Source organism: Pseudorasbora parva, chromosome 17 (assembly GCF_024679245.1).
Source record: "Pseudorasbora parva isolate DD20220531a chromosome 17, ASM2467924v1, whole genome shotgun sequence".
Classification (NCBI taxonomy): Eukaryota; Metazoa; Chordata; class Actinopteri; order Cypriniformes; family Gobionidae; genus Pseudorasbora; species Pseudorasbora parva.
This window is the reverse complement of record NC_090188.1, coordinates 17,122,319-17,145,181: the sequence shown is the minus strand read 5'-3', so window position 1 is coordinate 17,145,181 and position 22,863 is coordinate 17,122,319. Positions and strand designations below refer to the sequence as shown.

The 22,863-nt window shown below is 36.8% G+C and overlaps 2 protein-coding genes across 2 annotated transcripts; both read left to right on the top strand.

The window, feature by feature from the left end:
- Positions 1 to 267: 267 nt before the first annotated feature.
- vps26a (VPS26, retromer complex component A) lies at positions 268 to 9,008 on the top strand. The gene is made up of 9 exons (XM_067421724.1): positions 268 to 384; positions 1,488 to 1,637; positions 1,718 to 1,793; positions 2,107 to 2,263; positions 3,773 to 3,937; positions 4,075 to 4,181; positions 4,373 to 4,441; positions 7,383 to 7,525; positions 7,698 to 9,008. The coding sequence occupies exons 1-9, from the start codon at positions 382 to 384 to the stop codon at positions 7,809 to 7,811; spliced, it is 984 nt and encodes a 327-aa protein (XP_067277825.1). The 5' UTR covers positions 268 to 381; the 3' UTR covers positions 7,812 to 9,008.
- A 715-nt stretch (positions 9,009 to 9,723) lies between these two features.
- On the top strand, positions 9,724 to 22,382 carry supv3l1 (SUV3-like helicase). Its single transcript, XM_067421841.1, has 15 exons — positions 9,724 to 10,311; positions 10,769 to 10,846; positions 11,238 to 11,345; positions 12,216 to 12,330; positions 12,486 to 12,654; positions 12,737 to 12,848; positions 14,044 to 14,121; positions 14,473 to 14,564; positions 14,825 to 15,005; positions 17,264 to 17,357; positions 17,513 to 17,732; positions 17,806 to 17,886; positions 18,061 to 18,237; positions 21,504 to 21,652; positions 21,816 to 22,382. The coding sequence occupies exons 1-15, from the start codon at positions 10,041 to 10,043 to the stop codon at positions 22,198 to 22,200; spliced, it is 2,310 nt and encodes a 769-aa protein (XP_067277942.1). The 5' UTR covers positions 9,724 to 10,040; the 3' UTR covers positions 22,201 to 22,382.
- Positions 22,383 to 22,863: the final 481 nt, after the last annotated feature.

Here is a 22,863-nt window from a genome sequence, read left to right as displayed (position 1 = left end):
AACTAAATTTACAAAGTATGTTAAATTTAATAATGATAATAATCAACTTTGTATTTAAAATCTACCTACCAAAAGCTATTAAACAAATGTGATGACACTTTATATGATCAAAATAAAGTAATCATAAACGTAAATGAATGCATGCATGAATGCATGACAAGAGAAAAATATATATATTATCAACACTGGTTAAAAAAGTAGTTTATAAATTTTAAGGTAAAACTTTTATTTTGAAATTCAGTAGTCGCCTTTCTCTTAAAGTTTCACCGCTCATTCGCTTTGTGTTCCTGTCGGTCCCAGTCCCTTCAGCTCAGAGGAACAGGGATCCAGCGGAAGTTGTACTGAGGAGGACTGTGTTCAAGCTAAAGCTACGGAGCTGAAATGGTGAGCGTTAAATCAGACTGCATTTAATGGGTGAAATTCTTCAACTCACTACACACTTGCATTATTCACTCTGGAATAAAAGCCCCCAATCCTGGCAAACATGTTTGCAGTTTATCCAGCCTTAAGTAGGCCATGGAAGTCGTGAAGGATTGGGCGGGGAGGCTGGTCATTATCAGTCAGCGATTAAACACTTATAAAACACAACAAATGGACTCTTGTATCCTTGCAAATTGGTTCTCGTGGAGAATCGGTACGTGTTGGGCTTGTTTAAGAAACTTAAAACGGCGTATATCCTACAGGACCTTTAAAAACAGCTATACAGCTGAAGGTTGAATTCAATCTAGATACCGAGTTTGTTTTGTTTTCCAGCAAAAGTAAACTGTTTTTATTTTATTTTACACACGCTGTTAAAAGCTTCTTTCTACAGTCCTTTCTTTCTGGATCCGTATGGATATTGAACAACGCACATGATGGTTAAATGTTTCGCACTGCGTCAGCATTTCCTTGCATTGGGAGTGTTGTTTGTCTATCTATAGATGTTTATCTATATCTATAGATGTTATCATATTTGTATTAAACCATTTTTTGTATGATACATTTTTTTTACTTTAATTTTGAACTTTTTTTACTTTGTGTCTTATCTTAATTGACAAACTAGTAGGACTACTTGTCATGTCAAATTGTTCATTCGAGAGATCATAATTTTACTTTTTCTAATCATACTATTACCGATGAACAGTTTCTTCCTGACACAACTCAAATTGGGTAAAAATGTCTGAAATTCCTTATTTTTTGCAACCTGCAAAAATTGGGGCATTTCAAACGGGTTTAAACTTAAAAATAAATAAAATAATAATAATTATGACATTAAACAAAGACTGTGAAAAGTATTAAAGGTGACATGAAATGAAAATTAAATATTCCATAAAATAAAAAAAACCTACAAGATTTGGAAATTGAGTCCCTATCCTACTTTTTGTTCTTCTTCCCTTGGCTCTGATAATTAGTTTTACTCGGATGTTCATCACAATAAAGAATAGATCTGTCACTACCTGGATAACAGTCAATTGAAACAAAATAATGAGATCATATATTTCTTCCAGAGTTTCCTTGGAGGTCTTTTTGGTCCTGTGTGTGAAATCGATGTCATTCTGAACGATGCTGAAAGCAGAAAAACAGCAGAGCTGAAGACTGAGGAGGGGAAATTGGAGAAGCATTATATGTTTTATGATGGGGAATCAGTTTCAGGAAAGGTGAGTGAGTAAATTCTCATTTCTTCAAGTCTCTTTATTTTGCAAGACAAGTGATGCATGTTGTCTTCTGTCACCCCAAGGTAAATATCAATGTGAAACAAACAAGCAAAAGGCTTGAACATCAGGGAATCCGCATTGAGTTTGTTGGACAAATCGGTACGTTTCACACACGCACTGCATTCGGTTATTCTCTTTCTCAAGGCATTCATGCAGTAAACAGTCTTCAGTATGGCTGTTTTAGTATGCTGAGAGCTTAGGAGAGCATGTGGTTGTCACATGGAAAGGGAGCTAGACTGCTCTACACATTTTCTGTGAAGGGGGCAATCTGTTATGGTGCCCTAGTTATTTTATTTGTAGGTATTATTAGTGATACTGATGGTAGCAACGATCAAAAGATTGCTGATGCACTGTACAAAAAAAAGCACACCAGCCACTACATAAGAGCTTGTCATTTTTTCCCCTCATGCAGAGCTCTTCAGTGATAAAAGCAATACTCATGAATTTGTAAACCTTGTGAAGGAGCTTGCTCTGCCTGGGGAGTTGACACAGAACCGCAGCTATGACTTTGAGTTTATGCAGGTGGAAAAGCCATACGAGTCCTATGTTGGAGCGAATGTGCGACTGAGGTTAGTGAACACTGTTGAAGTTTTTTGTGTTTGGGAGCATCGTGACTAGTTTTGGACAAAAACGGGAACAAACACTGAGATGTTAAAAATGACAATACTTGTCTTATGCTGGTTTACCACTAGAAACTACCAAGGCAGTAATTTTGACTGTTTTTAAAATTTTGTGTAATAACTGTTCAAATGAAACCCGTATGGTACCATGCCTTTTCCCAAATGTGTATATTTTCTTCTAATATTGTTGTCTTATTAAAATTACAAAAGAGATTCTACCTAGAATGGCCATAATGGTCAAATTGACCGTACACATTACAGACGGTGTATGCTAGCCTGACAAGCCAGACCCACATCAAGATGTTTGGTCTGGAAACTCCCCATAGACAGGGCTCAATCTGAGGGATGGGATAAACGGTTGTCTTTCAAACTCCCTCTGCAAGGCATGCACGTAATTGGATATCGCTACAACCAACCAGAGCAACGAAGGTGAAGCAGAGCTCGTTGACAGATTAAACTTTTGACGTATCCGGTCGGCAAAACTAGAACACATCTTCCCTTCTTAAGAATGACTTCAGTGCCGTTATTTTCTCAGACAAAAGCTTAACTCCAAGTCGCGGTCAAAGCTGATTCGAAAGACCACCTTTCGCCAGTTTCTGTGTTTACTAGAAGCACGCGCAACTCGGCCGTCATTATATTAAGCCCCGCCCACCGACTCTATACACGATGTAATTGGCGCGACCAGAGTTTGGCGTTTACAGCTCAGAAGTTAATTGAGAATTTCTAGATGACACTCACGGGCAGATTAGATTTGCTGCCGCTAGGGTGCGTCTAGATTTCTAGGCTATGCGTATGCCACATATTTCAGAGTTTTCAAGTTTTCCCCGCCAGTGAAGATGTGGGTCACTGATGCCTAGCAACTTTCTAGTTGTTTTTATATGTTATTGCAAAGATAAAATGTAGCTTTACTGTGGAAATGTCAGCAAGAAAGAGATTGTCTGACGCAGAAGTTTTAGCCTTGCTTCAGAGCCTTGATGGAGGCTGCATATGATGGTTTTCTATTCGTGTGATCCAAACTTTCAAAAAAAGTCCAAAAGTCAAAATGTATTGAAAAAATAAATAGATCTAATAATTAACATAACATTTTTATATAACAAAATATTCTTCTTTAATCCATATTTGTTGGCATTTAGACTTTCAAATACAACATTTTCACTTCTGTGAAAGAGCTGCAAACTGCAGTGCTGTTTGCACTCCGCTTGCCACACACAAAGTGAGGCGCGCACCTTTGGGCACGGTCTAATAGCTATGACAGTGATGCTTTCATAAAATAAGACATATTAAGCTTAATTCTAAAACCTCAGCAGAAGCTTTGAATGTAAATATGACTTGACAAAAAAATACATTTGGTGCAGTCTAGTAGAAATGACTACTATGGCCATTCTAGTAAGACACGTTATACTTTAAACATTTATCTGGCATTTATTTTAACTTAAAAGTCATTTGCTTTTAATGCAGGTATTTCCTTAAAGTTACAATTGTGAGGAGGCTGTCTGATTTGGTAAAGGAGTATGACCTCATTGTCCATCAGCTGGCCACCTACCCTGATGTCAACAACTCTATCAAAATGGAAGTGGGCATTGAAGACTGCTTGCATATAGAGTTTGAATACAATAAGTCCAAGTAAGTGCACTTAACTTTGCCATTGATTCAGTCTTAGTTTCTGAGCTGCTGAGTAATTCTAGGTATTTATGGATTCAGTGGCTTAAATGTACAAGTCAAACTGATTTTGAGCTAACAGAAGTCTTCTTGTCTTTCAGGTATCACCTCAAAGATGTAATTGTGGGTAAAATCTACTTCTTACTTGTACGAATTAAAATCCAACACATGGAGCTTCAGTTGATCAAGAAAGAAATGACAGGAATTGGTAAATCTCTTTTTATGTTCGATTTCATACACGTATATGATTCATGAAGGATTATATTCTTATATGAAAGAATATAATTTTTTATTTATTTAAAAACAGTCATTGATCATTTAAGAACCTTTACTGTAGTCCAGCTTCATTTCCATTTTATTTATTTATTATGAAGTGCGTCATGTGACATGCCTCTCTAGGGCCGAGCACAACTACTGAGACCGAGACTGTGGCCAAATATGAGATTATGGATGGAGCACCAGTCAAGGGTGAGCAGCTTTACTTAATTTTCTGTATACATTTTACACAATAGCCTTCAGGGGGTCAGAGAGTTGGGGGTGGGGGGAGAGAGTTCATCACTGCCACTGTTAGTGGGTGGGATATATTAGGCAGCATGTTAACATTTTGTCCTCAAAGTTGATGCGAGTTTAAGCAAGGGCCAAATTGTGATGGCTAGACAACTGGGTCAAAGCATCTCCAAAACTGCAGCTCTTGTGGGGTGTTCCCAGTCTGCAGTGGTCTGTTTATATAAACAGAGGGTCATGGGCAGCCAAGAGGCTCATTGATGCAAATGTGGAGTAGGGCTGTCAACGAATATTCTAAATTTGAATATATATTCGAATAGTTTTTAAAAAACTAATTTCGAAGGTGAAAATTAATATTCTAATTAAAATTTTAAAAAAGCAGAAAAAAATCCCCCGCCGCCTTAGTAGAAGGCTGTCTGCTTTGAGAGTGAGCACACGCCTGAGGGTTCAGGGACAGGTCACAGGAGTCGCACTGTCACTGCTAAAAGTGGACGCGTCTTGCAGTGAAGATGGCAGGAAGTGCAGAGCCCAACTCGACTGCAGCAGAGAAAGAGATTTTAACACCATAATCTAAAAAGCCATGTCTGGATGTACGTTGGATTTTGGTCGGTAGGAGGTCAAATTGTTGAGCCGCGAGATAGTTATATGCAAGCTAACGTTATGTAAGACAGAGTTAGCATACCATGCCTCATTTTATTTAACGTTAAACAGAAACATTACTAAAGTGTAGGCTACTGTACTGACTGAAGAGATATGAATAAAGGATAAATGCACTGCTTGCACAGGTGTGATTATTTACCTTGTCAAGGAAAAGCTCCGTGTTTAGCACACCACAGCTCGCTCGGAGCGCTCAATATGCTGTAAAACTTCAATTAATATTAATAATATTTGCTTCACTCACTGAATGAAGCCTGCTATATTTGGGACAAGAGTCGTGAGTCTCGCGACCTTAAATTGCTTGCACAAAACTCTTGATCAGCACTCAAAGTTTGTTCATTTAACTTTAAACCGTTATCCGCAGTGAGAGAGAGAGGTCTGCGCTCTGCCGTCTTGGCCATTCGTTAATTTATATGTAATTATATATAATAATAATTATATAATTTATAATAACAATCTACTTGTTTTTGTTGTCAAATATGTTTAAACTTAAATTGACAAACTGTACAAGTAGTTAATGTCTCTTTGTATTAATTTGTCCTGTTATTGACGTAATGCGCATCATTGACAAAATGCGCACCCAGATGTTCGAATAGTTCGAATATTCGTGTTTGTTTTAGAGGGAATATTCGAACGTCATTTTTGAGCAACTTTAACAGCCCTAGTGTGGAGTGAAGGCTGGCCCAAGTGGTCTGATCAAACAGATGAGCTACTGTAGCTCAAAAAATTAATACTGGTCCTGAAAGAAATGTGTCAGAAGAATACACTCTGCATTGCAGTTTGTTGTGTATGGGACTGCATAGCTGCAGACCAGTCAGGGTGCCCATGCTGCCCCGTCCACCGCCAAAAGCACCAACAGTGCAAGCACATGAGCATCAGTACTGGACCTGTTAGTTTTATATGTTAACCTTTATGCACTATGATCTAACATGAATGATTAAGGTAGAATTGTATTGATTGAATATTATTACATGCTGTAAAATGTACATTACATAATGCATTTAGTTCATGTAAGCTAGCTAAATAAACACATCATTGTTAACAAATGGGATTTGCAGTCTGTTACCTGACATTTACATACATGTTTCTAGGTTATAGCTTAAGAAACATTTATTTGTAATATTTAAATGTTAGTTATTTTCTGTAGAATTTTTTTTTTCTGTTAAATTAATTTTAATGTTTTCAAGGTTCAGTACTTTTTTTAATTTCTTGTAATAAAGTTCAGCGCTGCTTTTTTACCTGTTATTTTATATATTATTATTATATTTTAATCTAGTATCTTTTTAAAAACTATCGGTCGATTAATCGGTTATCGGCAAGCGAGGTCCAACCTAGCTATCTGTATTGGTACAATCCAGTATCGGTCGACCTCTACCGTATTCCCTGGAGGATGTGGCCTCTTTCAGCTGGATAATGCGCCCTGCCACAAAGCAAAAAAATAATAGTAGTTTGAGGTGTTGACTTGGCCTCCAAATTCCCCAGATCTCAATCCAGTCAAGATTCTATTGGATGTGTTGAACAAACAGATCCGATCCATGGAGGCCACACCTTGCAACTTACAGGACTTAAAGGATCTGCTGCTAATATCTTGGTGCCAGATACTACAGCACACCTTCAGGGGTTTAGTGGATTCCATACCTCAATGGGTCAGGGCTGTTTTGGCTGCAAAAGGGGACCAAAACAATATTAGGAATGTCATAATGTTATGCCTGATCTCAAAATTTAGATTAACAGCATTAAAGAGGGCAAATGTGATTTAACTGAACTGTGTATATGCATTTTAAATACATTGTTCTTCATCAATGCAATAAATGCATGTTATGAATGAGCATGGTTCAACTGCTCAGGTAATGTAAATGGTATGACCCATTTTGGGGGTAGCCAAAATTCTGATTTTAAATCAGTCAGTGCTAGAAATGTATCTTCCTATTTAGCCCCACCGGCCTCATGCTCTATGATATTTGCATGAAAGGTTAAATGAATGGTTAGAAATTTGTTCTGCTTGTTTCATGACTGAAACAAAAGCAGAACAAATTTCTAACTATTCGTTTAACCTTTCATGCATAAATTGTCACATTCAGTTCAATAACAAGGCTACAGTTTACTTTTGATTTATAAATTATTTGTACAGCCTGCTCACACTTCATTTGATGTGCTATAATTGAAGATAGTATTATGTTGATATTGCCAGTTTCTTTATTCCTAAAACGACTTTTGTTCCCCTACTGGGCTTTACATTAATTTCCAGGTGAATCAATTCCCATTCGCCTTTTTCTGGCTGGTTATGACCTCACACCCACAATGAGAGATGTAAACAAGAAGTTCTCTGTGAGGTACTTTTTGAACTTGGTGCTTGTGGATGAGGAAGATAGGAGATACTTCAAACAGCAGGTATGAAACTGCAGTTGTAACTAAATGTAGCTATAAATAATTGTTCCTTTTGAATGTCCCAAGTGACAATGCTTATTGTATACATTTTTACTTTGTGTCTCATTTGTCATGCAATATATATATCAATAAAGTAAATAAGCAGTGTGACATAATTATTTGTCCTTTTTTGTAGGAAATAGTTTTGTGGAGGAAGGCACCAGAGAAAATGCGGAAACGGAACTTCCACCAGCGCTACGAGTCACCTGAGCCTCGGCCGAGTCTCTCTGCTGAGCAGCCGGAAATGTGAGCGGGGTTTGGAGAGCAACCAGCCGGGGAAACGCGTGCCTCTCAGTGACCAGGCGCAGGAGAGGAGAACAACTTCCACTGAACATACATGCAGTTCGCTGTTCACATGGTCACCCCTCACAGCTTATGGTGAAAAATGGTGCCTGCATTGGCTCTGCCCTCCCTGCTGTCCACAACAAGCAATCTGTTAGTATACAAGGACACTTTGTAGAAAGCACTGGTAACGGTCATTTAAGTAATATAGCACATCTTCAAGGTTGCACGCCTCCCTAGATGGAGAAATGTTTTTAAAAGTGCACTCACTGTACACCTCTATGTTCCAAATAATAGAGCAGAAACATAGACATAAACACATTTTAAAGAGCTTCATCATGCATGCTAGCTGGTGAATCGGAACATTTAATTAAAAAAAAAAGCTATGGGGTCATTTTAAAAAAAAGGTCAAGAAATGGAATGGCACCCAGGCCACACTGTATTTGCAATCCACTTTAGCATTTCTATTTAACTTATTTAGAATCTTCTTTTTTTGTTTCTTTGTTTCTTAAATATTCCTTGAAATAAAAAGTATGTCTATATATAAAATATTTAAAGTGGCTTTGGTCTAGAAGCTTTATAAAACTAGGGCAGTTTGTGTAATTATATTGGGCACATGTATTCATCTTGTTAGCCCTTTTTTGAACACACTGTCTTAGTAGTAAATACTTCCTAATGAGCTTTCTGAGATGATTAATCGCTATACACTGCTAAATATCATCTCTGCTGCAATTACATTTCATATTGTCTAAATTGTTAGACAACCAAGACAAATAATGGGATTGTTTTGCATGTCGTCCTGCTTTAAGGCTTTCTAACAAAAGGATGTTAACACTTTTTTTTTCACTGTCGCAAATGTATTCTTGTATATTTTATGTGGTTTGTGGAGTAAATGTTTATTTGAACTATTATGTCAAAACAGTTTATGATTTCACTTTAAACAAATTAAATGTATTATTTCCCTACTGCTTTGATTTTAAATTTCACACTACATTACAAATGGAAATGTGTACAAAACTATTGAGTGCCCCAAAGTGAAAAACATTAAGATGACTTGAGTGTTTTGAGAACGAAGTCATTTGTACATCTTGAAAAATTGTACATATCCAGCCATAGTTTGTTTATCTGCTATTATGTCAAATAAAAATGCGAGTTTATACTTACAGCTACAATTTATTTATATTTTAATTAAAAAAATATAAGGTATTTTAATGAGTGGGAATTAAAACATATTCCAAACTATGTCTTTACCGAAAAACTTAAATAAACCTTAAACTGGGCATACACTGTGCGATTTCAGCAAGGTTGCCTACTCCCTGTACGAGTAGATCGCATGCGATGTAAAGCCAAAGCGGTTGGGTCCGGCCGTCGAGCGCGGCTTGTCTGCTCGCACACGAGGGGCGAGCAGAATTTCTGACACGCCAGAAATTCATCCGACCATCCGGTTTCCGATCGGGAGAGGTTTGTAGGCTACTTTAAAAATGTACTTAAGTTTGCAAAGGGACCTGAATGAATTATAGCAGAATCCGTTTGCATCAAAACGATCCTATAATCAGAAATGACTGGAATTTCTTATAAATTAATTGTCACAAGTTTGAATAGTATTTGGGACTTTTTTTTCTCATAAGTAAAATTATCACGTTATAATCAAATACAATACCAAACAAGTGCTAAGTGTTTGCTTCCACGTTGTATTCTTAATTCATTGCTGTTAGAGTTATACGAAATTGACCACATTAAAACGAATCAGTTTCGGTAGCACTAATATACAGTAAAGGTAGCACTGCAAGAGTCTTTATAACTGTTTGTACCACGTGCCTACTGCCCCCCCCCCCCCAGTGGTGCCCGTTTGTGCCACATTCCAAAAAAAATGATTATCCTTCAAGGTTGCGTATGTTATAGCGAACGTATTCTCATTATATTTTATCCCATCAATTTCCTTAACATTTTCCAATGTTGATTTTAACACTTGGAATAAATATGGATCGGGGACAAAACAGGCATTACATTGGGCACCACAAATTCTTCGGTCCTTCTGCACGTTGTCACTGAGGGAGCTTGACCTCCTTGTCATCATAGATTCTGGCTCTGTTGCTGTAGCTAAACTTATCAACATTAAGTTTATAATATGAATAGTGCGGCTGGCATTTTATATTATTCTGTTCAGCCAGCTGCACTTGATTAACGGAAGCTAAAAATGTCTGTAAATCGCTGTATTTACTTGTTGTCGCGTTGCAACATCCGATACCGGGTATGTGCTAGCACAAACTTCTCTACAGCTGCAGTAGCAAACAACACTTCACTGCATCCAACAAGAAGGACGTCTGAAAAATTGTCCAAAAGACATTCATCTTCAGACAACTCATCGAGACCCTTGGACACATCACTGTTTATACCGCTCGCCGTCAAAAGTGATGAAGCCTGGGATGGGGCAATCGGCGCGGAGTTGACGCAACCGCTGGACAAAAGTATGTTATGTCAGTGTTATTAGTATATTATATAATCGCGTGAACGGATTACAGATCTATTGAGAATCCATTATGGATTAGTCCATTATCCATCCTGATGTTTTTCTAGACGACTCGCTTAAAGGAATAGATCACCCAAAAATGAAAATTCTATCATTTACTTCTCCTCAAGTTGTTCCAAACCTGTATGAGTTTTTGTGTGTTCTGCTGAACACAATAGAAGGTATTTTGAAGATAGTTTTACCCCCCCTCCTACAATAGAAGTTAATGGGGTGCATCAAATGTTTAGTTACCCATATATCCTCTGTTCAGCAGAAGAAAGAAATTCAAGTTTGGAACACCTTGGGTGAGTAAATGTAGGATTTTCATTTTTTGGTTAAACTTCCCCTTTAAAGATCTGGACATTTTGTGAACTATTGCAAAATAAATGCATCTGATCTTTGTTTATCTATTACAGGTGAAATTCTCAAAGTACTGAACAGATTCTACAAAAGGAAAGAGATGCAAAAACTGGCTGCTGACCAAGGACTTGATGGTAAGAAGCATGGCCCCATAATTATTATTGGGTCATGGGTTTATTAACATTGGTCAACCATAATGGCTCACATCATGTGCATCTAAAAACTATACACACAGCAGTATGCCAGGGATGCTGTTGCATTTTGTTTGGTCTAAAGCAGGGGTGTCCAATCCTGCTCCTGGAGGGCCACTGTCCTGCAGTGTTTAGCTTCAAAACCAATTAAACACACCTGTACTAGCTAATTATGGTCTTATTACGCATATTAGAAACTTTAGCAGCTGTGTTGAGGCGAGCTGGAGCTAAACTCTGCAGGACAGTGGCCCTCCAGGACCGACTTTGGACACCCCTGGTCTAAAGCATTCTTGTTTGTTCCATCATAAAAGTGTCATTGTTTGTTCTTCAACAGCTCGTCTCTTCCATCAAGCGTTTGTCAGTTTTAGGAAATGTGTGTTGGAAATGAACTCACTAAATGCTGACTTGCACATCATTCTTAGTGACATCTGCTGTGGAGCTGGTGAGTATTTGCTTCAGACATTGAATTGACAATATCCAAAAAAATCTGTAATGTCTGTGTGCACAGTGTCATACAAATACAAAACACCATCATGAGCCCCTTTCACACTGCGATTCCGGCAAATACACGGATAATGCGACCCGGCATTTGTTCCCGGGCCGCTAGATTTGGTCCATTCACACTGCCAGCGAAATACCGTAATATGTGCGCTTTTACACACAACCCGTAACGGTCCCGGAATGAGTTGACACGTGACATCCTGATGTGACGTGTAATGGCGAGCGATCTCAGGTTCAGCGCAGATAGTAAGGAGCTCCGTGGTCTCAACTTGTGTCCAGTTTGCGCACATTTCTGCTTGTTTAATTTTAGTTTCTTTTGTATACGAACACTCTCTGTGTTTAAAACATCAACTAGCTCTTCTGGCACTGCAGGGTTGTAATATTGAAAAAACAAGCTCTAGGAGTCGCACGATAACTACGTACACGTTGCGGCATTAGTTTCGGCTTTTGTTCACACAGAGCTCGTCCCGGGTCGAATACCGCAATGTTTCTAGGTCCCCGACCCGGTTCAATTCGGTAATCAATGCCGGGACGTGGTTGCTTTCACACAGAAGGCGACCCGGCAATGTTCCGGGAATATTGCGGGTCCGACGTGCAGTGTGAAAGGGGCTATGGTGACACACAAAATAATTCAATAAACAGCAATTTGACTAAATAAGATAATTAACAGTATATTACTGTAATATTACATAAAATGTCATGGTATTTAATTTTTTACTGTATATAGAAAGTAAACTGACTGTATTTTTCCATATAATTTTCATAGTTTTAAGGGAACCTATCTACATAATCTTCTTTTTCCTCATTTTAGGGCACATAGATGATATTTTCCCTTACTTTATGAGACATGCCAAACAGATTTTTCCCATGTTGGACTGTATGGACGATTTACGCAAGATCAGTGACTTGCGGGTCCCAGCAAACTGGTACTGAGAGTTTCATTCTTTGATTTTTCCCAATAGTTTAAACCTTCTCATCTGCACTTTCTAAAGTTTTCTTACACAATACCGTAAAACAGTCATTACAGTTGTTAGTATTTTTACCAATGCAATCTTTTGATCATGAAAAATGTGTGTTACAGGTATCCAGAGGCCAGAGCTATTCAAAGAAAGATTGTTTTTCACGCTGGACCAACCAACAGCGGCAAGACCTATCATGCCATCCAGAGGTACCTTGCAGCCAAGTCTGGAGTCTACTGTGGACCTCTAAAGCTACTGGCCCATGAAATCTATGAGAAGAGTAATGATGCAGTGAGTTTCATTCCTAAGACTATTTAATTTAATTACACATTAGTCATGAATGTTAGAGCTGCTATGTATGGTTTCCCATTAGGGAGTGCCATGTGATCTGGTGACAGGAGAAGAGAGAATATTTGTTGATCCACAAGGAAGACAGTCTGACCACATTGCGTCTACGATAGAGATGTGCAGTGTCACAACTCCATGTGAGTATGGAGAACATGATTATTTGAATGTGATACTACTTGTTGAGTGTTGATAGTAATCTTAAAGGGGCTATATGTAAAATTCAGAAAGGCTTATTATTAGCCATACCAGTGGCTGTTAAGAGAACAGCAACTTTTGAGAACCAACGTTCAAGAGATTGAACGTGATTCAAGGCCCCAATATACTTGCAGAAAAGTTCTTTTTCATTCTTTGCTTAGAAGTAAAAAAAAACTGTGAAATATTTTTTGCAACAATTTAAACTGTTAACGAACATCCAGATGCCACCCACGCTGCTGAAAGTGACTGTTTAGATGAATGTGCTGTGCTTTCCTCTCAATAACGAAATAAACATACCAAAAAGGTTTGAGAAAACGGCAATTCAGAAAGCATCTGATCATAGCTATGTGGATATGTTTGCACCAGCTCTGCAATTCATCGGTGGCATGTCAACAAAAATAGACAGTTGTGATTTATAAAGTATATGTGAGACTACATAGATCTGTAGATATAGACTATAGTTTGAACTAGCTCCTTTTCTTTGCATGACGGTTCAGTACAGTACGCATTTTTTTGTTTTTTGTTTCCATAGTCAGAAGTTGTGAATGGTATCCTAATTCCAAACCATACCATACCATACCACTTTTTTGGCACCCTTCTGTTGGGGGTACCTAGCACAGTAGTCCAGTACTAAAGGGTGGAGGTAAAACGTTGATTGATTGACAGAGAATTGTTACTTGTGCATGCTTTTTTGGCTTCAGTTTTGCCTGCCTGAAGCCTTGGGTCAAACCAAGCATGTCGTCTTTTTGTGACAAACAGCCACATCCAGATAACCAAAATCAAGATCTGCTGTATGTGGTCCTTTGTTGTTTACTGTGTCGCTTTCTTCTTCGTGCAAGAATGACGTTGATTGCTACACCATGCCTAAGTGTACTGTTGCCAGTGGAAACGCAAGCCAGATCAGGGTTTCATCCCAGATCATACTGTACTGTACTGAACCGCACCACTCGGTGGAAACGAGCCATTATATACAAAGAAATATAAAATATATTTAAAAAATAATTAATTACAAATAAATATATAGGGTTTTTTTTGTGTGTGACTTGGCTGTTCATTAATCATGCATTGACTGTAAAGCTACCTTTAAGCCTTTGGAATGTACTGTATAAAATATTATTGTTTGAATATTTTGTTTAGATGAAGTGGCAGTCATTGATGAGATTCAAATGATCAAAGATCCCTCCAGAGGCTGGGCTTGGACCAGAGCTCTTCTTGGTGGGTTGATTTTTTTTGTTGTTGACAAAAACACTTTTTACACACATTGTGGGGTCTCAAAAGTCTGGAAGCTTATTAATCAATTGGGATTTTATTTAAGCATGGAGAAACAAGTTAAATTAAAATGAGTAAAGAATGCAAATTAAAAGCATTTGGCTTTTTAACCCCACTGTAGACTATTTATCACTATTTTCTCAGTGGATTGTGCTTAATCATTTTAATCTTTAGTTTGCTTTAGTTCGTAATTTTACAAATATTAAACTCATAGACTATGCTAATTTTAAATGTGTGTGGTCAAATCTATGGTAAGATACATGCAGATGCAAATCTGAAGTTTCTCTTTCTGAATAGGTTTGTGTGCTGAGGAGATCCATGTGTGTGGAGAACCTGCAGCAGTTGACTTTATCACTGAGCTCATGTTCACCACTGGTGAAGAGGTTGAGGTGAGTCTGAGAGATTACTTGTTTATTGGAATTATTGGAAAGACTACTGACTGCTTGGTTATTGCAGTCAGTAAGTGCAAGGTAATATTTTTTTGCCTGTGTGAAATTATACAGTATTTAACATGAACGTATTAACTTTTTTTTTGTTATATATATATAGTTGTTGTCTTGAACATAAATATTTTAATGGTTTGCCTGATGTTGTGAGATATTGAGCCCATTGGTGCGGTTTGACATTAATGCTCTTTTTTGTCTCTAAGGTGCATAATTATAAGAGGCTGACCCCCTTTTCAATCGCAAATCATGCAGTGGAATCATTGGATAACCTGAAACCTGGCGACTGCATCGTGTGCTTTAGCAAAAATGACATCTACTCAATCAGCCGACAGATAGAAATCCGTGGTCTGGAGTGTGCCGTCATTTATGGCAGCTTGCCCCCTGGTAAGGTCCACATGGTACATTTATGATCTGATTTTAGTTTATTGAACTGTGTATTAACTCTTACCCGCCAGCGTTTAAAAAAAATAAAATTAAAATAAATTGCCAGCCACTATAATATATTTTTATTAGTAAGTGATTTACATTGTATGTCTCGCTTTAGCTGAGCTTGCCATGAACTTGCATCTGCTTAACAATAGTAAACTCTTCTTTTTGCCTTTAAGACATGCACAATGACACTATAGGTCACACCTTAGCTGAGCTTGCACCTACATAATAGTAATCTCTTCTTCAGGGTATATACAGCAATCCTTAAGTTAAATTTACTACTTTTTAATACCTTTTTTACTACCTTCAGAATATTTTTAAAACCATCACGACACTGAATTGCAAGTGTTAATCTTGACCTTTCTATTATTTACATAGATTTTGACATATATAACATACAAAAAATAATATTTAGAATCGACAGCAGGAGGAAATCTGTATTAAGTTATCATTCAGACACAGTAAAATACATCTCAACATTCACAAAGGTTGGTTAAGGAGAAGCATTACGGATACACATTTGATTTCAATTAATAACTGGTAATTCAGCAATTAAATGATTTAGTGCTTTTTTTCCAACAACAAAACCTGAGCCAAATATTACATTTCTATAACTGTAATAAGTTGTTAAATTTAACAAAATACTAAAAACTAGTGCTGTCAATCGATTAAAAACTTTAACTAGATTAATCACATATTATTAATATTTGTTTAATTAATATGTGATTATTAATCACATAATATTTTTTTTACATAATTTGTTTTTTTTCATAAATTTTTTACATTCATTATTAGGCTTCAAAAATATAACAGTTTTTAATTTAAGTAAACTTAAAACAATGCTAACATAAACCCATAATAAATGTCATGTTTACTCCTGCCCATCCTGTCTGAACAGTTAGGAAATATACAGAAATGTAATAAAGTTATCAAAGTTATATGTAGTCTGCACTGCATAAACTATGAATTAAAGAGTTAATCCTTATTAAAGCTACAAAAGTTATTTAGTCAAGAGCAGCGAGTCATTTTCTCTGTTCCCTTTGTTCTTTAACTTTACTGACAGGAAGCTTTATTGGCTGCTGTCCCTTTAAGAGCAGACAGACACGCGGATCTCACTGTTTATATACTGTCTATGGATCGCGCCTCATTCTCTCACAACTCTTTTTGTTCATTTTAGACTTTATATAAATCATTTAAGATTGCTCTTATGAGGATAAAATAAAGCGTAAGCCAGCCACTTCTGTTGAGCGCGCAGTGTTCTGAGATGATGCCGAATGACCGCTGAATATGACGTCAGCATCAAACATACGTTGAGACGGAGACTTAAGATCTTTGATTATGTGCCCAGATACGCTAAAGCCCATATCTAAACAAACAAACGCGAACGCGAATAGGACATCTGATAGTCTGAAAAAATAATACCTAATTTGGAAAAAATAATACCTCTGAGACTACATTTAACACTTTTAATGGCCTTAAATTTGACAATTTTTATTTATCACTTTTTAATACTTTTTAAAACCCCGCGGACACCCTGTTCTTTGGCCTTAAACATGCAATGAATGTTTTAAAACAAACTATGTCACTGTTAGAGAGTAGCTAGAAGATTTGATGATAACTGTGGATGAGCTAGATAAGAGTTGAAAAGTACCCAACTGTTTGTTTTTGGTCAGACTGTCTGAAGATGAAAAAAGGCAAACACCTGTATATGAAATCATTAATCAGAAACCGTATAAAAATGAGTTACAAGTAGTGGTTTACCGATATCTTAGAGAGCAGGATGGCCAGTATACAGCCTATATATTAAATATATTAAATGTATATTTATATTAATATTGAATAAATTAGAAATAAATATGAAAAGAAATCTGTAAAATAGACATGTTTAGATGGCAATTGATTCCGCTATCCTATTCAAGTATTTTTCTACTCTGGTGTTCTCAGTACAATCCCTCAAATGTCTGGCGCACTATCAAAATATAAGTCTTGCTTCTAACAATCAGAACTAACCAATCAGAAAACGTATCTGCTGATATTTTGAAAATACAAGTGTAATTGTTAGATGTTCTGCAGTCATCTCGGCTTTGTCTCCAGGAAATGGCAGACAAAGAGATGATATCATATTGCTGTCCTGTCATTACATCACAATATTTCACAATAACTGGTGTTTTATTTTATCTGTAAACTAAGATAATATTTTGATTGGTCAACAGGCACCAAGTTGGCTCAAGCAAAAAAGTTTAATGATCCAGATGACCCTTGCAAAATCCTTGTTGCCACAGATGCAATTGGAATGGGTTTGAACTTGTGAGTAACTTCATACTAGTAATCTTATCTTACATTTTGACTATACTATATGTACACTACACACACTATATATATATATACACCCTGAAAATGTAATTGGTGGTTCTCAAACTTTTTGACTCGAAGTACTAATAATGATTCTGTACTTCCTTCAGGAGTATTAGGAGAATCATATTTAACTCTCTGGTAAAACCCAATGTAAATGAAAAGGGGGAGAAGGAGCTAGACACTATTTCCACGTCACAGGCGCTGCAGATTGCTGGTCGTGCCGGACGCTTCAGCTCTGTGTTTAAAGAGGGTGAAGTCACTACTATGCAGAGGGATGACTTAACTGTTTTAAAGGAGATCTTGGGGAAGCCTGTTGACCCCATTGCGGTAAGGCTAGTTTTATCTATTGTAAAAGTAAACTTGTTGTTTGCAAAAAGGTTTAATTATTTTCTCATTTTAGATGGCAGGATTACACCCCACAGCAGAGCAGATAGAGATGTTTGCCTACCATCTTCCCCATGCGACTCTCTCTAACCTCATTGTAGGTCTAAATATTCAATGTTCTTGCATAACAATTTTACTGACTGTTAATCACAATGTAAAACACTCTGTCTAACATGATGTTAATCATCATAATTTAAAACACTCCGTCCAACATGATGTTAATCATCATAATTTAAAACACTCTATGTTTCCGTTCTGCTCCTCTGTACAGGATATATTTGTGAGTCTCTCACAAGTGGATGGAGTTTACTTTGTCTGCAACATAGACGACTTCAAATTCTTGGCAGATATGATTCAGCATATCCCTCTGAATCTGCGCTCCCGCTATGTGTTCTGCACGGCCCCCATCAACAAGAAGCAGCCCTTCGTTTGTACATCCTTTCTAAAGGTGAGCGCACTAATCTGAGCGAACTGCCTAAAAAAGCTCAACCTGAATATTTCACAGTGGAAAACGGATTACTGAGGATTAATATAAAATGTAGTAGTTTGTGCTCGAGTTTTTAGTCAGTTGATTTGGTTTAATTAGAAATTACTTATAATACAGGAGAACAGGCAAGCAAAAAATTGTGCTTGCATTGTCTCTGCAAAGTTTTCAGAAAACGTGGAAATTTTAGGGAATGGTGTTTTGTGTGTGTGTCTGTGTGTGTGTGTGTGTGTGTGTGTGTGTGTGTGTGTGTGTGTGTGTGTGTGTTTCCAAACATGGAAATTCATAAAATAATAAGTTACTTCTATTATGACATTTTATGAATATTTTTTTTTTTAAATCTTTGGAAATCACAAACAACTGAAATTCATAGTTCATAATTCATAATTAATGAAAAATAATTGAAAAATGGTAGGGAACACTGTCACTAAGATGGCTGCTGTTACACTGAAGAAATAGCAACTCTCTTTAACTGGAAGTACATATTATTATTTTTATTTTTATTTTTTTAAGGCATACTTGGTTAAATTTTGATGATATAATAAGGTGGTAAAATAAAATTATATTAGATTAAAGTAGCTAACAGGAAAATAGCAATGAACAATATGTGTATAGCAGTTAATTTCTATTTGTACATGAAGTTTTAGAAATTAAAGGTACCCTAGAATGAAAAATTGAAATAACCTTGCCATAGTGAAATAATAACAGTTCAGTACATGCCAGGACATCAAATACTGTGAGTCTCAAACACCATTGCCTCCTACTTCTTATGTAAATCTCGTAAATCAAAAACTCAACAGAAAAAAAAGTGCTTCTCAACATAAACCCAACCATGACGTCAGTGTTGGGGATCATTTATATGCACGCCCCCTACATTTGCATCTGTCCAAACAAGCCGAATCTACTGGTGGTAAACAAGACACTCGAAGATAGCAAAAACGTCTCTCATGACACATGGTTGAGGTTTATTATAATCGGATACCACAACAAATCCTTCGTTTGTTCTGCCCATTTCAAGCAAGGTTCACGCAGTGTCTAAAACTGAAAGGGGCAACTATTTTCCTGAAGCAGTAAGTAATTTATCCACTTACTGACTAGCTGTTTAAACAATTTCTGAGTAAATTGAAAGTTTCTTAGAGAGACCACATTGTCTAGATGATGCAAGATGCTAGTACAGTAATAATAGGATACTCCAAGTAACATACAAAACTAAATAGTGTGTCTAATGACAGGTTTATATTATTTTGTATTACAAAATACAACCGTAGTAAATACTTTGCACACAATCTTTCTAGCAAACGTCATCTTTTCCACCATATAAGTCAAAACGATAGTCAATTTGAGATTGATAAAATGCAGCTTATTTGTTTATTGCTGTTTTCAGATCACCCGTGCGCGAGAGAGCTTGCGTGCATATGCTTGCCAGATTGGACATGTTTAAGTAAATCACTGGGTATTATACGAGTTCTTTTCACAGAAAAGCTCTGTTTGGGGGATTTAAATTACTGAAATCTGGCAACTGCACAAACGCGCGCTCTTTCTCGTGCGCGGTTGATCTGAAAACACCAATAAACAAGTAAGCTGCATTTTATCAATCTCCGTTTGAGATGTTTTGCTTAAAGTATCATTTAGTCTGTCTGTGTTCTGTCAGGACTCACGAGGCTATAGGGTTGTAAATGGACCTGTAAAACTATATCTGGACAATTTTTGCCCTTAAATAAGCCACATACCCTCTATGTAGATATCAGAGAACAATTTAACATATTGTTTCAAATCATTCTAGGGCACCTTTAAGAAAAGTTATAGGATTAATATAGTAGCATTGTTATTTAGGTATTATGTATGTACTATTATACCATTTAAAATTTGAATTGGCTTTTATTTTTACATTTTCAGGTTTTATTTTAAATAAATTGTATTAGTTTGATTCGTATTTTTGTTATGCTTTTGATGGGGGTTTTGGGTTACACTTTGCAATAAGGTTCAATTAGTTAAGTCTGGTTAATGCATTAACTAACTAATGAGATTAATCTTTGTTAACTTTTGATTTTAAAGGGGTGATGAATTGAGAAATCAACTTTCCCTTGAGCTTTTGAGATATAAAAGGTCATGGTAATAGAAGAATATCTTCTAAGTTTCAGAGCTGAAAACTTCCTTGTTAGTTCAAGAAAAGCTTTTATAGACACCAGGCTCCGCAAACGGTCGTGTGCTTCATTCTTACGTCATTGAGCGACGAAACACCTCCTCTACAGCGTGTCTTATCCAGTAGCCTCGCCCACCGACTCATGGAGCTGAACGGCTCGTGCTAGCTGGTCAACAACAATAAACATGCAGAGGAAGATTAAGATATTGCGCTATTCCTGATTGTGGTAGAACACCGTCGCTGCATAAGCTTCCTTCGGATCCTAATATTAGGAATGTGTGGTTGAACTTCATTAAAAATAAAGTTCCAACTCACGTGGGGAAGACATGTTCACTTTATTTCACTTTGGAATCGGGCTATGTGTAATATAAAATTATAGTCCAATCAATCGAGGGTGGATGAGAAATAAATCATTGTGTTTGTTTCGATAAAGATGTTTACGAGCCCTGTGAATGAGAGAATCATTCTGGCTGACAGGGGAGCTTAAACTCATTAAAAATGCTAATTTTATCCAATCCTAGCCGTGGGCATTTACTTCCAAGTCTCCAATGCGTCGCGTTCAGGAGAGGTACTCAAAACCAGTGTAGAAAATTTGTAGTGTAGGAAAAAAAGAGCCTATTACTTATTGGTTATGATGTTTTTGAATGTAAAAACCACACGAACATCATTAGTTGACCTCAAACAATGGTATAAAACATTTTTAAAAGCCAGTTCATGACACCTTTAATATGTTTTAATAAATGTAAGATTAATAAATGCCTTATAAGTATTGTTCATTGTTAGTTCAGGTTAATACATGGAGCCTTATTGTAAACTGTAACCCTTTGGTTTTAGTATATTTCTATATAGGTTTCAGTTTGTCATTTTAGTACTACAACTTATTCTGCTTAGTTGCCAAGGCAGTATTTCTCATTTAAGTTTTTTATATAATATTTATATTTTATTTTATTTCAGCTTCAATTCAATTACTGTAAATGATTTTGAATAGTTGCAACAATAGCAACACTGAATAATATGAATGGTATAATAGTGTAATTATAAATGTCTAATAAATGCTGTAAAAAAAAATGTGCATGTGCCTTTGTAGTTTGCCAGACAGTTCAGTAGAGATGAGCCTCTGACATTCGACTGGGTGTGTCGACATATGAATTGGCCCCTGGCCCCTCCCAAAAACATCAAGGACTTGGTTCACCTGGAGGCTGTCCATGATGTGCTAGATCTTTACCTTTGGCTCAGGTATAAATGTATTATCTTTTTTTCCCCCTAAAGATGAACCCAAACACCTGTAAATATTTATTTTGAATTCTAGAATTAAATCAGAAAGCAATATATAAAAATGTCTCTATTCCAATGATGTCATCCATAATTTGTATCCTCTTGGACTGCTTTCCACTTGCAGCTATCGCTTCATGGACATGTTCCCAGATGCTAACCTCATCCGTGAGATTCAAAAGGAACTGGATGGAATCATCCAGGTTGGCGTGCGGAACATCACACGGCTTATCCGTGCCACAGAGAATCAATCTGCCTCTGCAGAAACCACGGCCTCCACAAGACTTCCTAATTCAGACACACTGCCACAGAGGAGGGGACGAGTGCTAAAGACCCATAATCAAAGAAAAGAGCTCAGGTCGGCGGATTCTTCACTGAGCTCAAGGTTGTTGCGTGATGGACTACTGACAAAAGAGCTGCTAGAGCAACTGCAGAAAGAATGGGTCAGAGAGCAGAGCCAAAATGGAGATGACGCCGTTTCAACAAATAAAGGGAAAAGAAAGAAAAAGTGAACACTAACACTGTGTAAGACGGACTTTTAGAACATCAAAGAGAACAATATGCCTGTATTGCTGATGTTCTATCTTGCTATAAAACATTGCGATTTTCATAGTAATGCAAAATCAAGTGTGAAAAAGAAGACTGTCCCACAACCCACTTTTAGATGTTACAATAAAATTATTGATATTTTTAATGGCTCTCCGTTGCCTAACCACAGAACATTTTTATTTTTAAAATATAGAAAAAGAAGACTCTAGGTTCCCATGACCCAAAAAAGTAAAGCTGCATATGACCTTGAGTTCCTGTCAGTCCATTGAACCTGTCATTGAAAAACCAATAATTTGTATTTACCCTCTTCTATTTTTAGCATGGTATTGCAGTCTGATGTTATTTTAGGAAAACTACTTGACCAATGAAATACTAAAGCCTGAACATGGAGCGACATTTACCTTACTGTCAGCAGTGTACAGTTGAAGGTTGTGTAAGGGTCAGTTAAAAAAAAAAAAAAAATCAGTGCAAATCAAATTGTCATGTCACCTTAACAAGTTTAATTTAGTAATCCTTCTACCAATAGGGAAAAGTTAAATTGATATTAAATGTATGTTCTTTTCAAATTATTATCTATATTCTTAATTTAATTATGTTCTCAGAAAATTGTTCAGGTCAAGCCAAGA

What these genes read in the sequence shown, in the direction of transcription:
- supv3l1 (XM_067421841.1), top strand. Translation starts at nt 10,041, where the DNA reads ATGTCTGTAAATCGCTGTATTTACTTGTTGTCGCGTTGCAACATCCGA. An exon ending in TTATGGCAGCTTGCCCCCTG is followed by an intron (nt 15,006 to 17,263) that starts GTAAGGTCCACA and finishes ATTGGTCAACAG; the next exon opens with GCACCAAGTTGGCTCAAGCA. An exon ending in ATTGGAATGGGTTTGAACTT is followed by an intron (nt 17,358 to 17,512) that starts GTGAGTAACTTC and finishes TACTTCCTTCAG; the next exon opens with GAGTATTAGGAGAATCATAT.
- vps26a (XM_067421724.1), top strand. An exon ending in GGGAATCAGTTTCAGGAAAG is followed by an intron (nt 1,638 to 1,717) that starts GTGAGTGAGTAA and finishes TGTCACCCCAAG; the next exon opens with GTAAATATCAATGTGAAACA. An exon ending in GGAGATACTTCAAACAGCAG is followed by an intron (nt 7,526 to 7,697) that starts GTATGAAACTGC and finishes CCTTTTTTGTAG; the next exon opens with GAAATAGTTTTGTGGAGGAA.